Below are 22,941 nucleotides of genomic sequence, written 5' to 3' on the forward strand. Positions count from 1 at the left end.
GCCCATTTTGAAACCCTACACTAATAAAGTCATTAGATGCTGCCCTTGCCATGAGCCTTCTAAAAGCTTCTGAAGTTACAAGAACACACCGCATTGTTTGTTAGGACAATCGCTGCTGGCAGAATGCAAACCTTGAGTTAAACCATGCTGCAAATTGATCTTGACATTCTGTTAAGACCGCCACTAAAATCAAAAGCAAAGGAGAAAAGGAGAAAATGAGCGGGTGGGATGTAATCATGGAACAGAAGGGTTCCCTCCTCACCTTCTTTCCTCTTTCTCCTCAAAACAAACCATACAGAAAATGACAAACTCACTTGGTGTTTGAGAACCTTTATTTTTAAAACATTAATTAGACTTTTGACCTGTTTTTATTGACTGGCACTGTATTGCTATTAAAGTAAATTAAATAAAGTATTACAAAATACAATAGGAAAGGTTTTCACACTGTTCTGTGAAACCTGTTAAGGCTTTAGTGCCTAAGGAACACGTCCAGCAGTTTTTCAAGCAACATATACAGGATCTACGGTCACTGCTGAAGAGGCGGTGAGAAATTAACTCACTGAGTCCAGCGCTCACAGACCCCACACCTGCAATATATTTGCTGAAGGATCAAATAGGATTGGGGAGCTGGAGTAATATGGTCAACTGGTCTTCATCCAGGCATGCATCATTCAGTAGGTTAGTATTAAGGGTCAGCAACTGTGAATATGGCTAATTACTTGATGACGGAAATTGCAGGTGAAGACAACCTGCTGCTGAGAAGCGCTTTAGTCAATTAACTCTTTCCTAAGCTTAAGCAATGTGAAAAACTATCATTTGAACATTAAAACTAACAAGTACCTGTCATCAGAGCTGAGAAAGGCTGGCAACACCTTGAAATACAGCGCCCAAGGGCAACGATATGAAAAGCTAAAAGGCTGCTTACAGGCATTCGAGTCACTGTTTTATGGTCTTGGCACTGCTTTACTTGGCAAACAATGTACGCTGGAAATCTGTTAATATTATGCATAATCTATGTTTGTAAATGCTGTGTACAAACATAAGGGTATGCAAGCATGTGAAGATATACATGTATATATATGTATTCACTGTATATCTGTCCTGGATACAAATACATTAATACACGTTAATGAATCAACAAAAAACGTTAGGCATGTGCATGCATACATATATACACACCTCCAATACACAAACATGTAATTAAATTGGAATGATGCTAACCAGTCAACTCTTTTTGGTCAGAAAGTGCCAGAACTATGGCTGCTTCTATCTAGCTCTCCTGCTTATTTATACCATAGAAACCTCAGGAATCATTTAGCCCATGCTATAGCCCGATGAAGCTGGTGAGATGCTGCAGCCACAAGCTTGGACCAAGAGGTAGGGCCAGAATTTTCAACACCATTACTACTGCCCCGACACCTCCTTTAAGTATATTTCTGCTGTTTGGGGTGGCATAGTAGCAAATATATAGAGCAAGCAACGGAAAGGAAACAGTGTATTTTAAGTCATGATTTACCACAAATTGAGTGAAATATAATAAAAAAGTAAAAGATAATAGTGTAGATTTGTGGGCTTTTTTCTTTCTTTGACCATGGACACCATAAATCACAAGAATATTCTAAACTGTTGCTCACTAAACTGAAGTCTAAACTATAGGTTTTCACATAGATTCCCTAACAGTATTATAAAAACACTTTGATTTCCTAAATGAAGGCTAATTATTTATTATTTTGTGCCCTTTTTTATGATTTTTTTTTTACTGTAGTAATGAAAAGATTCATAACTTGCAGCATTACCCAAGGTAATTGCTTCCTTTCCTATGAACTTTACATCAGAGGCACTTAAAAGTTACAGAAGCCAAATCAAATCATCCTCTTAAGTGTATTAACTAGAGTTCTCCTTCAGTTTGACACAGTAACAGTCCTGGGTGGCTTATGCTCTTCATGCTCTTGCACTACTTCTAACACTTATCCTGGGTCTTGCACACAGCATTTTCATCTAATCTTACATACAGAACTCTTTGCTCCATTGCAAGGGGTGCTGAAGAACATAGTTTAGAGATTCCAGCTGAAAAGTGCCAGTGCACAGTAACACAGCGTTCAAAGCACACCCCTACATCAGTGTCCACCAAGAAACATATTAAAATGATGACAAGATTTTGGAGCTGGTTTTGTCATATAATATTCAGGATGGACCCCTATTTCATCAGTGAGAAGAACGGAAACTACTATTTTTGGAGTGGAATGGTATCCATAAATGTTAGAAAGAGAAGAGCAGAGAAAAAGAATTGGAACATTCCAGATTTTTTGACTTATTGAGAAAAATATTTATATTTGAATTTAATCACGCCATGCTACAATAGTGAAAACCTGCCTTTTACTACTGACTTCTAGGTGTCCCTATAGATTGAGGTCAATAAAGTAGGACTGATTTCTCTGCTTTTTCACTAATGCAATTGTAACAGCACAAATGAGTTGCTCTTGAGCTACACCAGCATGCAAAAAGCAGTTCCCTCTGTTGTTGCCACCATTCAAATAAAAAGCTTTGAACTGTATTCATAGGGATATAGAACAAAATAAGCTCCAAGACCACTGTCACATAATGAAGGGTAGTAATTAAATAGGTGGTACTGAGTATATATTTATGGGAATGCCCACAGTGCACTGGCACTTCCCAAAGGGAGAAGGAAGCATCATGACTCCTCCAAAGAAATCACAGTCTGAGGAGCAGGATGTGACACTAAACCCAACCAAGAAATTATTCTCATTTGAGCCAGCATGCCTTGCTTACCCCTTACTATTTTTTGACCTCACTGTTAATATGACAGTTTCTTTGTTGTTGTTAAGAGGAAGCAAAAAATGAAGGCTTAAAAACCCTATCGCACTGCATAATCGGTGAGTAGGTTCATTGAGAATAGCTATAAAGCCTTAAACAAGCCCTTTATTTTGTGTTTTAAGAAGTGTCATAAGGAGTTAATAGGACACAGCTGTACAGGCTCTTTCTAATAAGCAGCTTCTGTCGCTTTGGTCACCACAGGTGTCTCGGTAACCTGCAAACTCTTATTACTAGTGTATCAAAGTTGTGCTACTTAATAGATTTCTTTAGTAAAACACAACAAAGCAATTACATGGCTGTTGATCGTCAGTCATAAAAAACCCCTCAAACACAGTTTTTCAAAAGAAACTACACTGCAATTTTTTGTCATTGTAAAATAAAAGAAACTAGAGAATTAAATAGAAAAGGGAACAATAGAACAGCAGGTAGTCAACTGAACTTAGCCACTACAGATGGTTTAGAAATAGTGTTTCCTTCTACACCAACTTGTGGGATAAAAGAAAAGGAGGAGGCTCCTTACTGCCCATGAATGGCAATACCAAAAGACTTAAGCAACTTTCCAGTCTATGTATTTGGTCCCATGAAAGAACCTAGATGTTTCTTTTTCCTCTCTCTTTGCTGTTTTTAAAACTTCTAATCTGTTTTCGCAACTGCTTTTTTCCGTAACCTTTAATTCTTCTCTACAACAATTTAAACTAGAAACATAGCTGCTGATTCGTCCAGTGATGAAATGCAGGAGGTCAAGCAAGGAATTCCTGTGAAACACAAGTGTCATTTATAAAGTGTATTGGAAAAAGAGACTGTTCGGTTCTCCATCTCCACTTTCAGTAAAGAAATATTAACTACAATTTACATAGTTAAGAATAAGAATAGATGAATGCTCTATTCTAGCAAGCCACAAAAGAATGAAACAGAAATATGTATTTTTAATTGTTCACTAATCAATGGAATTGTGTAACAGAAGTGAAAAATTTATCCCAGCTCAAATGCCTGTTGCATCTTTTGTTCAAAAGTTATAATAACTCTCATTACAGTAATATCCGCCAGACATTATCCTGGCAAGCAGTCATCTTCTGTGTAAATAAAGGTGATGAAATAAGGACCAAGTTAGAAAACCAAACAAATCTGATTTCTCAATATAACTATAATCATAGAATTGTTAATCGAGAGGTCTTAACATAAAAATAAGAAAATTCATTAGGAACACATAAAAGACATAGAAAGAGGTGGAATAAAGAGTTTTTTAATTCATTTATCCATCAGCAAACTGATGGTACCTCTAAGACATAGGATGGCTTTTATTATATCAAATCCTATCAAAATTACCAAAGCAACATTCTGTGTGAAAACTGTAGTTCAAAAAAGTTCATATGAATTGCAATCTTTATTTTGCACCTTTTTTTTAATATTCATTTATGACATGAATGCTATTCTTAAAGTAAGGTCTTCATTAAGAACTGTAGTTATTTCCCCAGATGGTTCTAATGCAGTTACACCTATATACATACAAGTAGCGTCACGCAATATTATGGCACTGCAATGTAAAACTGCAAAGACGCATTCCTAGAACTATGTTTGTAAAATGAACTCAAAAGAAAAAAACAAAAAGGAAATGGTTTATTCAAATATTTTTTCCTGCACAGTAATAAGAAGTCTCTTTGTAATGAAGACAAGGACAGTCCAATTCTCAGTGAACATCAGCACATCTTCATTGATCAGCTAAGAACAAGCACGAAGTTTTTAGTTCAAATAGATTTAGTTCAAGCAGCAGAAGATTTGATACACAGAGATTCGGGTCTTTCTTAAAAGAAAAGCTGATCCACTTACAGTCCAGAGTCTTACCTTGCTCTGTTTGCTTCTTTTGTCATGTCCCATGCCCAGGTTATGAAGTTCTGACTCAGATAGGAGACAATAGATTCAGCACAAAGCATTTGTGAGCAGAAAACGTTGGTTAGTACACTTTCATCATGGTGGAGGTAGATAGCAAGAAGCTTTCTCTGAAAAGACATGAAAGAAGATCTGTGAAAACATCCTCAGATACTGAGTAATTACAAATTACTGCTGCAGATTTGTGCATTAGTAAAACCTATGGTGTTTATCAAGGCTGCAGAGTATCTCAACACAGACACACCAGGGAAAAAACCCAGACGATTTCAAGTCAAATGGCCCATCCCTCCAAATCTGCAATTCTTCTGAATGCTTCCTAATATTTTATTTCAGGTATCAGAACATGATATATTGCATGAACATGTACAATAACAATTGACTGAAAGCCAAAAACCTTATTAAGAGCCTTATCTTAAGAAACTGAGTGAACTTTTTTCGGCTTGCTGCCCAATAGAGACATTTGGAACATTTCCCCAAGCAAGGAACACACCTCTTGATACAATAGCATCTACAATACGAAACAATTATAAACAACCTGAAAAAATGATAGCGCCGCAAATGTGTAAGACACAACAGAAATGGCACAGGAGATGTGGATTAAATCCCACATTGATTTTGTGAGTGCTGATATATCTCATTTTATATCTTATCAAAGAGCAGATGTTGAGGATGGTGTTTATGGCCTCTTGAAACAAGATAATTTTGGGCCGAGTTCTTCTGAAACCCTATCAAGTAATGTCTGAGCTTCTTTGCCAGCAGCAAAGAGGTGTGCTGTGTCCCCATGATAATGTCAGACAACCTTTTGGAAAGCAAGTCTATATGTTCGTAAATATAGACAGCAGACTGAGAAAAATACAGCTAGTTCTCCCACTAGCAACTTCTCCCACTGTAGGAGAAGATCAGGTTCAAGACCATCTAAGGAACCTGAAGGTGCACAAATCCACAGGACGTGATGAGATGCACCCACAGGTGTTGAAGCAATTGGTGGGTAAAGTGGTTAATCCATTATGCATCATATTTGAGAAATTAGGTGTTGAAGTTCCCACTGGAAAAGGGGAAACATAACTCCCACTGTAAGAAGGGAAAAAAGAAGGAATTGGGGAAATACAGGCTGGACAGTCTCACCTCTGTGCCCAGCAACATCATAGAGAAGATCCTCCTGGAAACTACGCTAAGGCACATGGAAAATAAGGAGGTGACAGCCAACATGGCTTCACTAACATCAAATAGTGCCAGACCAATTTGGTGGCCTTCTGTGATGGGGTGACAGTGTTCCTGGATACGGGAAGAACAACTGACATGGATCTGTTGGGGAGATTCTAGAGGAAGCCATGAAGATGCTCTTGAGGGCTGGAGCACCTCCATAGCATCTCTGCTATGGAGACAGGCTGAGAGAGTTGCGGTTGTTCAGCCTAGAGAAGAGAAGGCTCCAGGGAGACCTTAGAGCAGCTTCCGGTGCCTGAAGGTGCTGACAAGAAACCTGGAGAGGGGCTTTTCACAAGGGCAGGTAGTGACAGGACAAAGGGGCATGGATTTAAACTTATTTAGATTAGATATTAGTAAGAAGTTTTTCACTGTGAGAGTGCTGAGGCACAGGGTGCCCAGGGAAGCTGTGGCTGCCCCATCCCTGGCAGTATTCAAGACCAGGTCGGACAGGGCTTGGAGCAACCTGGTCTATAGTGCAAGGTGTCCCTGCCAGCAGCAGTGGGTTGGAACTGGATGAGCTTTAAGGTCCCCTCCAACCCAAACCATTCTACGATGCTATATCTGGTATTCAGTGAATTATAAATACCATTCAGAAAATCACAGCTTTCCATTCCCACATACCCATATATATTACAGTATTTCAAAATCTTACTTCAACATATTTGCTGAGATGGGATGCAATTTTGAGACAAGCTGTCTTTGTAAAAAATCCTGTATGGCTATCACCTCATATACTGCCTTTGGATAAAACTTAATGACTGTTTATAAAAAGAAGAATACATTTGAACATTAGAGTTTGGGAAAGGGATTAGTAATTTGCATTAATGTTTGTCTAATTTAATTTCACTGTTCTTCAGAACCACGTACACATGTGCCAGGAAGGGCCATTAATAAGCCCAACATGCAGAGATCCATATAAGTGCAGCCAACAATGTTGACTGAAACTAAACTTGAAAATCCAGGGCACTGATGCACAATATCAAGCAATAAAACAGCATTTCTGTGGTGATATTTAATTTAAAAAGAAGAAAGAGGCAGGGGAAGATCAGGCACTGTCTGTTTTTGAGGATCAGCCATTCTGCATTTCAAAGCGTCGATCCCTGCAATATCCAGGTTACTGTGCTAGAATCTCGACTATTATATAGCAGTTGTAAGAGAGGGAGGGCAAAGATGTGTTTACTCAGTGATTAGGGCCTTAGAATAAGCCTCTAGCTCCTAGAGAGACAGCTCACCACTTATTCATTTGGACCAATTCACAAAGCCTAGAAAGATTAAACATCCATGCTGAGAAGACAAGCGAATGCAGACGGTGAAAAAGAAATAAAAATTCTTTAAAAACTCTGAGATGACTTCATTATTTTTTCCACAAGGAAACTTTAGGAAAGTGTTTAGTTAGAGAAAAACCCACATTGACCTCTCTCTAAACCCTTAATCTTTCCTTTGTGGTGGCACTGCTTTGTGGTAAGCGGATGGCTTTGCTCTCCTCTTTTCACTGGGAGCGGGTAGAAAAAAAAGGCTCTTGAGAAACACTTTTACTTCCAAAGAAACAACCCCATGAAACTGTTAAATATGAGATTCCATACAACAGAATGTTTCAAAATATGTACAGTTTTAGGCTTAAAGATTTAGGGACAAATTTTAGTAAACAGAACAGGCACATGCACAATAGGTGTTTACACTGAGCTACTTTACACGTGCATCAACATTTTTGTTGCATCAACAAATCTCACCATGCAAAGACTAAACTCGATCGCATATAAAAGACTGTACTTGTGTCTAATAATTGATCCAAAATGTTAAGGTCAGGCACAGACATACTACAAACGAAAAGAGGTAGCAGGAGGAACTGAAGTGCTGCAACATCACTTCGAAAAAATCTTTGTGGAAGCCAGGGATATTCTTTCCTTGGAAAAATACATTCTTGCAAAAGGCTCACAGCTTGGAATTTGATGCTGTCGGGGATTTTTCGTGTGTTGTTTTGTACTGGGTCTTAATGATTTTTAATTGTTTGTACTTACCCATGGTAGTATATGTTTACAAGCAGGGTTTTGTTGCTTTTATTTCAAGTCTTAGAAAAATCAGAGTATATCCTATGGCTCTGTGATGACTAACACTGAGAACTTTTCAGTCAATATTAATAAAATAGGCTCACGAAACTGTTGAATAGTCTTGGCTTCCATAAAAGAAGCCTCTTAATGGAGAACTAATGTGTTCTGTGTTGGATTTCTCAAAAGTAAAACGACTCAGGGGTTATATTATGAACATAAAATTTTAACCAAGAAAGAAAAAATTCGTACAGGGAAGAACTTTAACTAATCCCTATGAAGGCATCAGATACTAAAAAGGTTCTAAGTACTGAACAGCTGATGGACTTCCAAAGCCCTTAGGACTTTAGGAATTTAAGCGATGAAGAAGTGTATTTTTCAGAGTATGTGGATGCTGAAAACCAGGCAGTCATACACTGGAACTTTCAGAAGAGGCCTGGATTTACAAACATACTCGGCAGTGTAAGTCTCATCAATGGCAGTAAGACTTAAGGACTTAAAAGCTTGAAGCCTAAGCTCCAGGTTTCATTTGATTTCAGAGGAAAAAGGGCCAGGAGAACGAGGGTTTTTTCAGCATCTGGGCTGTCTAAATGCTTTAAAAAAATCCAGACCTCAAGCATTTCTTTTCTGCAGCCTCTGTTGTATTCAGAATGCCTGAGACTCAGCCATACTTTTGCTCCCTTGCCTCACACCGACCACTGTGTGTTGGGAATGAAGCACTGCAGCCCTCTCCAGCCTGATTTTGCTCTGTTGATGGAGTATGCCCAGCACATGGCACCCTGGAAGGAAACGTGGGCTGTAGATGGACACTGTACTGTAGAAGGGCAGCCCCTGACAGGCACAGTCCTCCCAGCTGTAGCCATGCACTATGAAATCTCTCTGCCACATCATCCAAAGTATAGCGACATCCTGACACACCTGACCAAGAGATCTAACATGCACTCCCACAGAAGATGAACCCTGTCCTATGTACCAAAATGGCTATGGCATCCACTTGCCCATTTTTGCTCTTTGGAACTTTAAAAAAGTTAATGCACTTTGTACAGAATTAGAAGAAATGAAGGAGAAGCTGTCACTGAGGCATAAAGAAACACAGATCTTCATCATGTTGAGAGACTGAACTGATAATCCCTGAGTAATGGGATATCCAATGGGATATCACCCAATAACATGACTTCAATATCTGAGAAGAACATGAACCTGAATTAGAATAGCAATACAGTCATAAGGGTCAGGAAAATCACAGGCCTGAATGGTTATTTTCGAATCTCGGGTTTACAAGTTCAAGTAATGACTGAGACAAAAACGTTCACGATGTAACATCTTCTAGGGACATGAATGTTCTTTCAAGCTGGTAGGCTAATGAATCAAGATCTTAATTTTTCCTCTGGGTTTTATGTAGTGAGAGCTAATTCAAATGAACAAAGGGACACATTTGCACATCTTCAAGCCTTTGAAGTGTACAATCTGATCCACCCATCTAAGGTGATCTTGGAGATCAGCCTCCTTGGACACAGCTACTCAATCATGCACAACCCTTTTTTCCCTAACTAGAATGCAAACCTTCTCTAACACTGAAGTAATACACCTTCAAATTTTCTCCACTTTGAAAAAGAATCAAAGGAATAGTGCAGATGGGGATTCATAGGAAGCCTTGTCTGTGTATTACACAGAACAGAACAAAACCTGCTGAAAATAAGCATTACTAAATTCTCCTGCATGAGTCAAAAGAAAGGAGACAGACACCAAACACAGAGAGACACAGGGTACTAACCAGTCTCTAGCCTTGCAGAAGAGGATCTGAACTAAACTGTACCCCACAGATTCCTGAAGTGGGAGTGAGATGATCCCAGTAATGTTCTCATCTGGTCTTTCGTATTACACATGGCATAAAATACCCCTAAACTAACTCCTAATTTAATCTTCAGTAATTTTATCTTTCAGTAAAACATCTAGCCTCAAAAAAACATCAGTGACAGAGAATCCATGTGAACCATGGTAAGCTGTTCAAACAGCTAACCACTCTCCCAGGTAAAGGTGCATTTTATTTTTAAGCCTGATTTAGTCTACTTTCATCTTCTAACTATTTGATCCTATTATACTGTTGTATCTCTATTTCAATCAATTGAACTTGTAGTGATATCTTACATAATGGCAAAGAATATCCAGTAATTAAAACCAAACTCAAAGAAGATCTATAAATCACAAGCTTTGAAAGAGAAGGAAATGTAGAGTGTGGCAGTCAATGTCAAAAAACATCCACTATTTAATATCAAGTACAGAGGATGCTGAAGAATACTGAAGAGACCCATACCCAGGTCTAACCTTTCAGATACGAAAGATGAAGCTATTCTTCAGATATGAAGAACAAAGGGTGGGTAGGCATACAGTGAGACTACTGAGCTGGTATGTTGTAGCAAACTTCCTAAGCAATAGTTATCCACAAGTTCAGGATTAATTTAAGAATGAAAGGACAGAACTGTTAACCCACACATCAGGCAGGACTGGAAGAAAAATGTAGGTGACTAAAATGCGACTTAACTCAAATTTATGTAGTACAGTGTAGCTGCTTTACCCTCCATGGGAACCTAGTTATACTTGTATACCTGCCCTCTACAGTTTCCAGCAGACCGTGTAGTTTAGTTTTCAAGTTATGTTTAATTGGAATCTATAAAGTAGTAACTTCTCCATCTAGCAACCCTCAGCTCAACTACAGATGCATTTTCAAAGCACACCCAGGATACACAATATGATCAAGCCCCTTATGAAATGTAGGAGTAGCAATTTGACTTGCTTTGAAATGTGCCTGGAGTCAAAGGACAAGGTGCTGGTGAAGCTGTGCTCCTTGGCATCACTCTGCATTATTTAGGGAATAAATGGGGGGGAAAAAGATGACGAAGACGAAACCAAAAACCCACCCTGCAATTGCAACTCAGAACAACTTCCCTCCTCTCCTCAAGGTAGCATCTGAAGGACAGACTTCAAATTTCTAAGACAAGACAACTGCAGAGTAGTCAATGCTGTTTCCATAATGTGCTCTATCAGAATAATTATCTCTGTGAATCTTTGTTCTGTATTGAGTTCAGCATGAACTTCATGAACTGAAATAATTACAAGGGGCAGTTTTCTAACTTACACAGATATAGATGATACCACAGAAAGCTCTGTATGAAGGAATAGTCTGCTATATATAAAAAAAAGCTTTTATTTGAACATGGCAGGAGCAAAATTTCTTCTAGATATTCAGGAAATAAAGTACGCATATGTGAGACGGATGGTGCTGCCACTAAATTGAACCTAAAAGACAGAACTCAAGGAGGAGAAAAACATGGCTCATTTTCAGTATGAAGGAATATATATTGAGGTGACAACACCAATCTGTGCTAAGAGAGATGTTTCACATATTTATTAAAAGTCAGTGGACAGAAAGGTTGAGAGAGGAGCAGGAGGTGATCTGACAGAGGTATATAAAGATAAGAGCTCCTGAAAAGGTAAAGCAGATGTCTTTATTCTTTCTCTTAATAAAAGAGTAGCAACCACTTATAAAAATGAAAAGACAAACAAGCTCTAATAAAAGAAAATACTTGAGTATTATTCAAGTAAACAGCTCAGTGAGATTCAATATAGTGATTTAGATCCTGTATTAATAACAGTACTGCCCTAAGTTAGGATAACCCCCCTGATATTTCAGAATACAAGGCACCCAAAAAACTGCTTTCAGTCACACAGAAACCCTCCCCAGACATCTTGCTTAAAACTGTCCACTGTAAGATTTCTTCCCCGGCATCAAGTCTAGCTATCTCTATGATAGTCTAGCTACTCGAGCAAGCTAAGCTTGCTCTTCATAAACTAATGAAACACAGAAACGTTTCTTTCCAATTGGCACAATAAGTAGAAAAGGACTTTCATGAAGTAACTTGTTAATTTAATAAACCTCTGTCTCTCTCCCTGACCCAATTTAAAAAACACTAATGAAAATATTTTCTTGTGTCATACATACAATAAACCTTGGAAATGAACACACAATGCCCTCAACTATCAGGCTGCAGGAGGTAACTGAGGATTTCATTGGCAAGGATGCCGGCTGTTAAAAGCAAAGCTCTGTATCTTGCTATTGTATTTTTGTGCTAAAGAGATACACACGTTTTAAACTGGAGCTACACCGAACATCATTCCATTGCTCCTAAAAGTACCAGTTCCTCTAAAGGAAAAAAGCTACCCATCATGAATGTTAGTCTTAACTATCTAAAGATCCAAAATGCAAAACTACAGTAATAAAAGCTAAGCAAAACATAGCTAACAAACACCTAAACTTTTTTACAAGGTATATATTTTTCAAGTAACTTTTTCTTAAAAAATGATGAATTACCATCCTTTGCAATATATGAAAAGCCATGAAAATTTAACAGAACGTGAACTTTCTTCAGAAGAATTTTAACCCATAACCTGTGTTTAAAACACGCATTTTGATGCACGTTGATTTTCTTAAAATAAACCAAATTAAACTATTTCTGCAAAAATGCTTCAAGTTCATATATAATATTTTTGCAGGAAAAAGTATTTACAGTATAGATTAAATCATAGCTGATGGCTGTCTCGGTAGACCTAACTGTAGAGTGCACCTTCTGCTCTGGACAGCATTGAGAATTTGTCAAGAAAAGGCTAAGATCTCTGAGCACTCAAGCTGCCAAGTGCTCTCAAATTAAATCAGTTTGAAGCGGTTTTCATTAAGATGGATTGAGTGTGGCATCGTGAGAAACACTCTATCAAATGTAGTGTTTTACTTAGTGATTAAGTATATACCAGTTGATGAAGCTACTCAAATCCTTCGTAATCCCACCACTCCAATAAACATTTAATGAGTATATAAGTTCAAAAAGCCTAGCAGAGGATTTAAACCTTCAATCTTGTTTTTATTTACTCTTGGAACTCAATTTCTCACTTCAAGTGAAGAATGCTGGTGCCTGAAGCTCATCTGTTGCCCTGGTAAAATTAAGTGCCCTCCATAGTATAAATTAGAAGACAAGACATACAGGTTGCAATTTCTCCTAAGCTTTTTTCTTACACTGATGTACATACTGAATTACTTTATGAAGTGCAATTATAAAAAAAAATAATGTATCCCTTATGAATTCCAGGAGGCAGTACTGAAAAAACCTCCAACAGGAAAAAAAAGGAGTAAAACTAAATGGTATTTATATATTCTTATACCTTTGTTTAAAGTCAGAATGTTACAATAAAAATCATGTCATTTCACAGGGTAGTTGGGAGGGAGAGCTTTCAAAAATTAGGCAATTTTTTACATTGGAAAACATCAGAAATAGAAAGTGACATGAATTTCAGATGTGCTACATTAGCAGTGTAAGTAGTACTTTGAGTGTTAGAAAGATAAGCAACTGCACTGCATTAATTTCAGATTTATAGGTATAAAAATTACATATGAAAGTTCCTAATAGGGTCTTGTCCATGATTATATTGATATGCTGTCAACAATTTAAGGTAATATGACTCAAAATGAGCTTCCTAACTCAAACACTTATCTTGTTGAATTATTATGATTTCTTTGAAACCAGCATTAAGGTCTACTTTAACGAGTTATTCTAAATTAATACTTTGTCACTGAATTACGTGTCCATTTATGCTCTGAAATCTGTACAGGGACATGAAAATATTCACTAGATTTCAAGTATGTACTACAGGTTAAGTACGTGTGAACTTAAGAATACTACACTGTAGATTTGTAACAGTGCACGCTTATCCCTAATATAACCATACCTTCCAACATGCATAACTACAGGCAGCCAAAACATGCTGCATTTTAAAATTAAATATCTATCAAGACAACAAAAAGTAAATTTAAACTGCGTGATTTTCTTGTTTGTGTTTCAGCTTTCTCTATGCTCGATTATGCAGGGGTTTGGGTTTCTCCTTAGTGAATCAAGTCACCAAAACTTAAATAAACTATCCCCATTCTAGCTTTATTAAAATACTGATTTGAAAACTGTGCATGGAATAACAGAAACTTGAGATGTCTGGTTGGATGCACAGAAAAACTAAATAACTAAACCTTAGTACTGGAATTCATTTGGCAGCTAAAGGCTGTACAAAGGGGGAAAAAAAAAGCACACTGTATTTCAGAGACCTTTCAATTTAAATTTACAATTTCATTAGTCATCCTTCAAAGGAGTTACCAACACACAGTGTTGAACTTATCAACCACAAGACTCGCAAGCCAGTGTTATCTGGTGCTAGGACACCATTATTTCAGGAAGAAAAGGGACAAGGGGTTGAGGGGAAAGAAAAAGAAATAGAAAAGCCCTGAAGACTAAAGGATTCCAATAAAAACACAGCCTGAATGATTAGGAATGGTAAGTTATTCACTGTAATTTCAACAACAACCAAGTATTTCAGTCAGTCAACTAAATGCGTGTAACACTTGACAAACAATAAAAGATAACTACATTTCAGAGTTATCTTTTTAAGAATAAAGATGAAACATTTACAGCAATTTCCATTTTTCCCCTATTAAATAAAGTAATTTTAATACACACTTACATCTCTAGCTTTCCCATAGAAGGCTTCTTGAAAAGCAGCCTCTAATGATCCAATAAAATAAACCGGATGGCAGTCACCGTATCTATTTGAGATAAACTTTCAAATTAATACAAGAACTTAAAAATATGCAGTTTCAATATTCTACCTCTTCATGTATTCTGCAAATATAATTCACTGGCTAAAACTTCAGAAACATTAAGTACTACACTTTTAAAGGACAGAAGGGAAATACATAGAAGTCATCTGCCTCCCACCATTTAAAAGCTCTAAGTAACTGACTACTAGCTTACAAATTTGAGCATAAAAACTTTGTTTACATAAATCCAATCTTCAAGTTCTACATAATTTTTCAATCGTGACTTGTTTCTTCTCTTTAGTACATCCTTAAAGGTTAACTGAAGCTTTTCTTATATATACATTAATATGCCTCACATTACAAACTAACATTTCATCACAGGGAAATTAAAACAGAAGGCACAAACTTTGCAGTGTGTTAGTTTGCAGCTTCTACCTGTCTGATGAAACATGGCAACTGTTTAACAGTGTATAACTTGGTGGTATAAAGGTGGGGTTTTTTTTAAAAAGCAGCATTTCTGTATTTTTTAAAAGCAGAGATTTATCCAACCACTTCATTATTGGGAAAACTTTCCTGCAACTTTGTATATCTTTTTCAATATTAACTGGTTTCACCTATTCTGTTCCTGTATATTATCTTAAAATTTATATATATTTATATATATATATATATATATATATATATATATAAAATGAGTCTTTATTATCTTTCTGGACCCTTACATGATTAATGATATTAATTAGTGGCAAATTAAACAACGCAAGAAACTGCCACTCTAACTTGGACTGAGAAATTTTTTTTCAGAAACAGTTCTAACAAAGTTAATCTTAAAACAAGCTAGATTAGGATGTTTAAATGTGCTATGAGCCCACCAAAAAACCCACAAATTTGGTTTATTTTTATTTGCATTATTTACTAATTTTTACTTCATTTGTAACAATTGCAGGGATAACAGGCTAAGCTTACCTTGAAGAGAACTCTGCTGTAAATTGTAATAAGGCATCTCCTTCATTTTCAGCATTTTCTGGCACTTAAAAAAAAAACAAGGAAAACCATAAAATAAATGCAAACTTATGGAGACAGATTTTAATATGCAAACTCATTTGCTTCATAGAGTTTTTTTATGTTCACAGCTTACTGAAGTGGTTACCAAGAGACTGTATAAATTTCACTAACTACTGATTATGAACCTTTGGAAAGACATGAAATTTCCAGACACTGTCATGAATATATTTAGGCTTTCCAAACAGTAAAATCCTCAGGCCCAGTGTAATGTGATATAGCATTTGTTCAGAGTTAACGCTCTGGACGTAATTTAATACATTAGAGCGAACGGACTGGCTTAAAAGGCTTGACCAACTGTATTGCTAGTTTCTTTTCTTTTTTCTTTTTAAACTCCCTATACATAATTTTCAAAACTTTCCCATATTATTACATATATTTGCTATCAAGAAACATCTAACACTAATTCAAGTTTGAATCAGAGTACATAGAACTGCATATAGGAGGTAACTGAGGACTCCTGTTCAATCCTTTTCATAATTCAAGGGCACATAACAGCTGAGAAATTTGTTTAATATAAATGACTAAAAATGTTAGTCACTGCAATAGGTCAAAGCTAAAACCTGTAGAATTTTCCTAACAGAGAAGTGGAAATTTAGTTATCTACAGGAACATTTGGTTAGAGATCACAATTTCTAATTACTGTTCTTCAACTATAAAAGAACCTTCCATTTGGATAAAAATCTTTCTCCACTAGGAGATGCTTTCACAGTTGCCAGTTATGTCTGCAACACCATTATTTGATACATCCACTGGAACAATTCTAACATTCCTATCAAAAGACACTTTTCCTGTTTCATATTATACAGACCGATCATAACTCTCTGCCTTCACTATTACTGTACAATCACCAGTTAATTGTAAAGTAACTGTTAGTTCTTACTCATTGGTGATTTCCTCAAGGCAGATGATGCTACTCCAAACATTTCTCCATCATCAACTCCAAACTCTGTAGCATCTTCAAAGTCATCTCCATCACTGTCACTAACCATATGAACATCTGTGCATTGCTATATAAAAACAGAAAGCATCAACCATATGCCTCTATTACAGACATCATCTTCAGTGAAATATGAAGTACATGAAATTACAGGGAAAAAATATGTTTCTATAAAAACACTTGCTATACTGCATTTTATTTTACTATTTTATACAGAATTATGAGATTGCTTCTTATAAATAAGATCTAATTTTTAACAGAAATCTGGTGGACAGAGCAGTATTATGTGACAAAACGTGTTACTAAATAACTAAGGAACTGTCTCTCAAATATATAACCATAGTTGAGCAAACTTTATCCAGAGTTAAAGTTTTTTTCCCCTCTAATACAGCTTGTTTAATTGCATAAGGGAGAGTAAGAAAAGCCACACAATCTATCAACAATTTTAGACATACAGATACTATCCGCTTCTGCAATACTTGCATGGTGGGGGGATGCTCCTTGGAGAGGCACCTATCTATCCTATTTTGATCTATTCCTCCAACTTCCAATCTTTTGGATTTCATGTCCTCTGAAACGTAACAGCTCAGGGAAGCCTTGCATTTAACTATTCAGCATGAACTTATTTCCAATTGTACTTCTTTTCATGAATGACTATTTCAGCTTCACTTGACCTAGAAGCTACAGTAAACTACACAAATCTACATGAATCCCTGAAAGTGCATTATGGAACACATGATTTCATCTCTAGCGTGCAAGTGACCACAAGAGGAGCAAAATGCTCCAAATATGCTGGATCTCTCTCTAAAACTGCTACACATAAAGAACCTCAAATAAAGACCATTTAGCGAATGAACTAGACAACAAGAAAATTCTGCTGAACCCAGGACACAGGTAAACAAAGACAGCAAGATTGTTCTGAAAGAATGAAGAAAAGCAGCAGTAATACATAGTAATGCTGGCTGATCCCAGGAGAAAACAATAAACGTCTATTTAACCCAGGAAGTTCTTCAGGTATAACTAGAACATCATTATCTGACCATCCTCTAGCTTTTAACACTACTCAATAGCACAAACCCAGGCTTGCATCCTGACTGTACCTCACAGCTACCTCTTGCCAACTTAAGTGAGCTGAACAGATTGAAACATCCTTTTTGTGCAGCAAAATACGCTTTACGTGCTACAATTTTCTAAATAAAAATGGTATGAAAACTGTTTAGAAAATGGGAAACTGCTCATATTAAATTCATTTTGTGGAAGAACAAATGCATTGGAAACTTTAACCCAAACTATCAATAGGTGGAAACACAAAATGGGAGTTTATACAGACTGCAAACATCTCTTTCTGGTAAGATTAGAAACAAATGTTTCAACCTTCTATTTAATTTGGAGTATTTTTCAGGGCTTATTGTGGCTTGTTTAATTTGGGTTTTGTCTTTTTTCTTTAATGACTCATTTACCCAGCTCCTTTGTCACAATTATGTGTTACAGGAATTTTAAATTGATTCTTTTATGATGCAATTTTACTGACAATAGAAGGGACAGTGACCACTGCAAAACGAGCTTTCCCTGCTTCTTTCTAGAGTACACTGGTAATATAAAGATAGTGTTCTTACCTCCTCTGACTGTTCCCTTGTTTGTACAGGTGAAGATCTTCTTCCAACTGTAAGTCGATGGCAAGGAAAAGTCAGTCCCGATACAGCTAGAGTCATCTACAAACAAAGCAATGACCATTTATTAAAGCCATCGTCTCAACTGAAGGTTGGGATTTTTTTGCTTTAAAGGATGTTTAGAGATTCGAACTGGAGACTGCACTGCAGAAGACTGGAGTAATTATACAAACATGAAAAAAGAGGCCTGAAAAGTTAGTGACTTCTTACATAAAAAAAGTCAAAGAAAAAACAACTGACTTTACAGATGTGCATGCACACAGTATCAAAACAAGCTAAATGGAACTGCAAACTCAAAATTGTCTTGTTATTTTCTTTACATCAGTTTGAAACATTATTTATATGTGGTAACTTTTACAGCGATATGAACCTAAGTTTTTCCTTCCTAATCAATAAGGAAATGTTGAAGTGAAGATGATAGTTACTGATACAACTAATTAAAACCAGTTTTCACCTTGCCAAAAAATACTACTTTGAAAGAATGCTTTATCATCAGACAATGTACAAGACACAATCACAATGGGTAAACATTTCATCTCCGTCTTGGTCATCATTAATGTCAAAGGTACATATGAAAAAGAACACATGCAAACCCAACAGTGCTGGTGAAATCGCAGTCAGAACAGGCAGGATACATGCTGGTTAACCAGTTCCACCAGAAGCAGCACTTTTTCCTGTTGCTCCTTGAATAAATCTCAACTTTTTAACACTAACAAGACAGAAAATGGAAAAAAGCATCATCTAGGGGGGTTGAGCTAGATAATTTTTAAGGTCCGTTCCAACACTAACCATTCTATGGTTTGAAAGACAAAACTGTTCAATGCCAGCAAACACAAAACAGTAACATTTGAAGATATGATCCTGAACTTACACTGCATTTAAAAAACGTACTATCAATATGTTGACAAATGAGAATTGCCCAGCCTATGATCAGAACTGTCTGTGCCACTGCTACATTTCAAGCACACCTCACATCCTTCTTTACACAGCCTAAGTGTACACCCAGCCTTCCACCACTTCTGGAAAGCCCATCAGTCCTGGTCACAGAAGGATGATGACCACAAGTAGGATGCTCAGAAGCACCCAAGCCCTATCTTCATAATACGTGGATTAAATTTACGTGAATAGCTCTTAAATAAAATAGCTGATTCATTTTGGCAATGACAAAATATTTGATCCTGTACAATTCTTAGCAACACGGAGAAAGACAGTTCTGTCTGTATGCTTAAATTGTTTCTAATGGTTCCTTCAGAAGAAGCACTGAGAGGACACAAAAAGATTTTCTAGCTGATATAAAAGTTGTTCCTATCTTTGCAGGGCACAGAATAAAGAGACTTACATTATGCATTTGAGAAATACAGCATCCTCCTAATTAGACTGCAAAAGCATTAAGGTAAAATAAATTGCAATCACCCTCCACAAAAATCAAATAAATCATAAGCCTTACATTTCATTTACTACCATAAGCACTGAAAATACCCCATTTATTTTTATACATAATTCAGAATGACTTTATCACTTGCCTGCTAGAACTCACAAAGATTTAATCTGCTGCAGGTTGAAGCAGGCTGATTAGGCAGGCTGGTTACCAAATGAATGTTAACCTGTCTGAACTAGCCTACTGTCACATTCTCATAGCAAGGTTAAACAGAAGTTTAGCTGCATAAAAAGCCCATCTATCGTCTTGAAGGAAGTGAGCAATAATACTCTGGAGCGAATGAAATATTAAAGACGACATACAGGTCAAGACCAATTACCTATATAACTCCTGTGACAAGAGCATAAGAACTGTATTCTCTGTACAGAATAACCACCAGTTTAATAAGTATTTTTATAAGCTTTTAATAATAAACAAAACCCAACTGTTCTAAAACCTGAAACTTTGCCCTGTACTTACCACACTATATAAAACACTAGTAAAACATACGCACACGCACACTAACCACACACAGACTGAAGTTCTCTATCTAATAGCATCAAATACCCTGACAGATGCCTGGAAAGGCTCCCGATATCTTTTACATACACATTAAAGAAAGAGTGGTAAGATCAAGCAAGCAGTTATTATGCTGCTTCATCACTTGGCCCAATAGCAGGGTGTTGCAATTCCAATTTGCAACCCTATATTATAGTGTCAAAGCGTCTCTCAAAAATGAGCTAACAGCAGAAGGGGTTCAACATCAGAGCACATTTCATCCTACTCTCCAGACAGTTGCTGGAATGTTGGGGTTTTTGTGCACATTTTTGTGAGAAATCACCCTCCCCTTGAGCGTTTCTTTTTTTAAGGTGTTTTTTTTTTTGTAAAGGAAAGGCTAGGACAAATAGAAGCTCTGCCTTTCATTTCAAAATCATCTAGCAGCATGAACATCGCCCTAGAACTAAGTTGCCTTCATTCCAAGATAAAGGAGAGAGTCTTCTCTCAAGAGAGACTCTTGTACCAGGAAGTTTAAACTTTATTTTGGAAATAATAAAACTATCAATACTAAACAAAGGATGACGTGGCATCAATAATGAGCTAGAGATAGATTATGAAATAAAAATACATAAGAGCAAAAATAAGTAAGGTTAGTTCATTTTTCTAGGCAGCAAATGTACACGTGGACAAATCCCTACTCCAAAGGTCTCACAGCTGAGAGGTACATGAGTTGGAAAGTGAAACAGAATCAGAAATAGGCAAAACAATTTGCAAGTAGCTCAAGGTGATTACTGAAAAAACAGATCTCCTGCTGAACAGTGTGTATAGACTACTTGTGCTTGTCGAAAGTTTAAGTCATCTCCTATTTGGCTTTCTATAGCATTTTAAGGAGGGCAATAAAAATGAAGCCTTGAAACATTCCAGGGAAAACGGCAGCAGAACAATCCTATTAGGAGACAGTAGAGATATTGAATAGATTGCTACTGATATGCAAAAGGTAACGGTAAAACCTGGACTAAAAGTGCACAAAGGACATTTGAATTACATTTTAACAACTAAAAGAAAGACCACTACCAAACCTTATAATTTAGAGAGATAAAAAATGAGTCTAACTCTCACTGGTGCTTTCCAACAGTAAGACACTGAATTTATTTGGAAATGTTCAGTGTAAGATGATTTGCATTTCTATTGCCAACATTAATAACTGGGGATGAATTTACGCAATTTCTGATCCGAACATGCAGGATTCTGCGCCAAGAACTTTCCAGGTCAACCTAGAAATATTTGCCAAATTTGGACTAAGACCAGCTGTTTTAAGCAACAGATTATTCTTCCTGTTAGGAAACACAATTTTTATGCAGCAGCTTCTACAAGTATCTTTTAGAACAATCTAAAAAGACTATTTTTTCAAGTATTTCATGATAGAAGTATGTCTGCAGCAGGGAAAGAAGTAACTGAGAACATGTAACTCCAGAGTGCTGCCAGCACATTCTCAGAGTAATAGGAAAAACTACAAGTCCACCACCTCACAAGTTTGCAGTCCTCTAGAGTTTGCTGGCACAACTTAACTCCCACTCTTGCAGACTTCTGAAACTACAAAGGAAGGAGCAAACTCAGCCTCTTGTACCATTCCAGAGATATATAATCAAGACACTGAAGACGAGAAAGATAAAACAGTAGTAAGATCATGAAGGACTCATACCAGCAGAGAACTGCAGCTGCAGAGAAATGCTGATACAAAAATTATAAGCTTGGTATACTGCATCAGGAAAGTAGTAACTGGATATGACAAATTGGTCTTGTACTAGGTGACACGCTGATGGAGAAAAACAGCACTTTAAATATGCTTCTAACGGCAACCATGTCTAATGAGGAAAGTACGAAGGCAAGCTCCAAGAGCTTTCTAATACTTTATAGAATGTACTTGAACATCCAAAGTGGCCAGCTGAAAGCAATAACCTGTAAAGAACTGGACCTTCTTCCTCTTCCTCAACTGTCACAGTCATTTTGGAAATACTCTGCTCCATGTAAAGACAGACACAGCAATCCAGTAATCTGAATAAAACTAAGACAACTCTTCTTGCCAGTAAGCTGCCTGTATTTAAAACAGCACATACTTTAGGAAATAAATTATGGTAGGAAAACAGGCAGGCCATAAACCAAATAATTTACAGACTTATTCATTTCGTCTGCTCTGGGGATTGTTGCAAAGTATGGTCTTTCCAGAGGGATGAGATGGAGGATGACCTGCCAAGATAGTCAACCATCTTTGGTAGAACAGCTTTCATATCAGCTAGGTTTGGAGCAAATTAAACTCCCTACCGCTGTTGTCAACAGCAGGAAACTTCTCCAGGAACTCCAGGGTTTCACAGGAGCAATAGGCAAGACAAGCCTGCAAAACATGTCACCTTGCAGAAGACAAGAGCTGCAGATGTGTAATGGACTTCCTTCGGCACAACGTGAGAGGCTGTGCTGCTCACAGGGTCCTTGTCATCAAGGGATTTCTTTTCTCTAAAAGGATGTAACTTTTTTTAACAAGAACCACTGAAAACAAGCAAGTGATAATGCTTAAGGAGAGCAGGAATATATTGTATTACGTATTTTGTGCTCTCTAAGTACTTGATTGTTACGAGCCAGTGACAGTTTTGAGGCTTTGGAATGTGGGGGAGTTTTGTTTATTTGATTTGCTTTAACGTACATTAACACATCTACCTAAACATACAGGCTCTTACAGGCAGTATTCCTGCTAC

At 37.0% G+C, this 22,941-nt stretch overlaps 1 protein-coding gene across 1 annotated transcript in view; it reads right to left on the reverse strand.

The window, feature by feature from the left end:
• Positions 1-22,941, reverse strand: part of FAF1 (Fas associated factor 1) — a 170,758-nt gene that overhangs the window by 41,436 nt on the left and 106,381 nt on the right. The window contains exons 9-13 of the mRNA XM_062623203.1: positions 18,223-18,318; positions 16,550-16,676; positions 15,571-15,634; positions 14,529-14,610; positions 4,678-4,832 (exon numbers count right to left, since the gene is read on the reverse strand). Of these exons, the coding sequence (XP_062479187.1) occupies positions 4,678-4,832; positions 14,529-14,610; positions 15,571-15,634; positions 16,550-16,676; positions 18,223-18,318 (524 nt within the window). The remainder of the gene's footprint in view (positions 1-4,677; positions 4,833-14,528; positions 14,611-15,570; positions 15,635-16,549; positions 16,677-18,222; positions 18,319-22,941) is intronic.

Source organism: Pezoporus occidentalis, unplaced genomic scaffold (assembly GCF_034315485.1).
Source record: "Pezoporus occidentalis ecotype Australia unplaced genomic scaffold, CSIRO_AGI_Poc_V1 ctg25, whole genome shotgun sequence".
Lineage (NCBI taxonomy): Eukaryota > Metazoa > Chordata > Aves > Psittaciformes > Psittacidae > Pezoporus > Pezoporus occidentalis.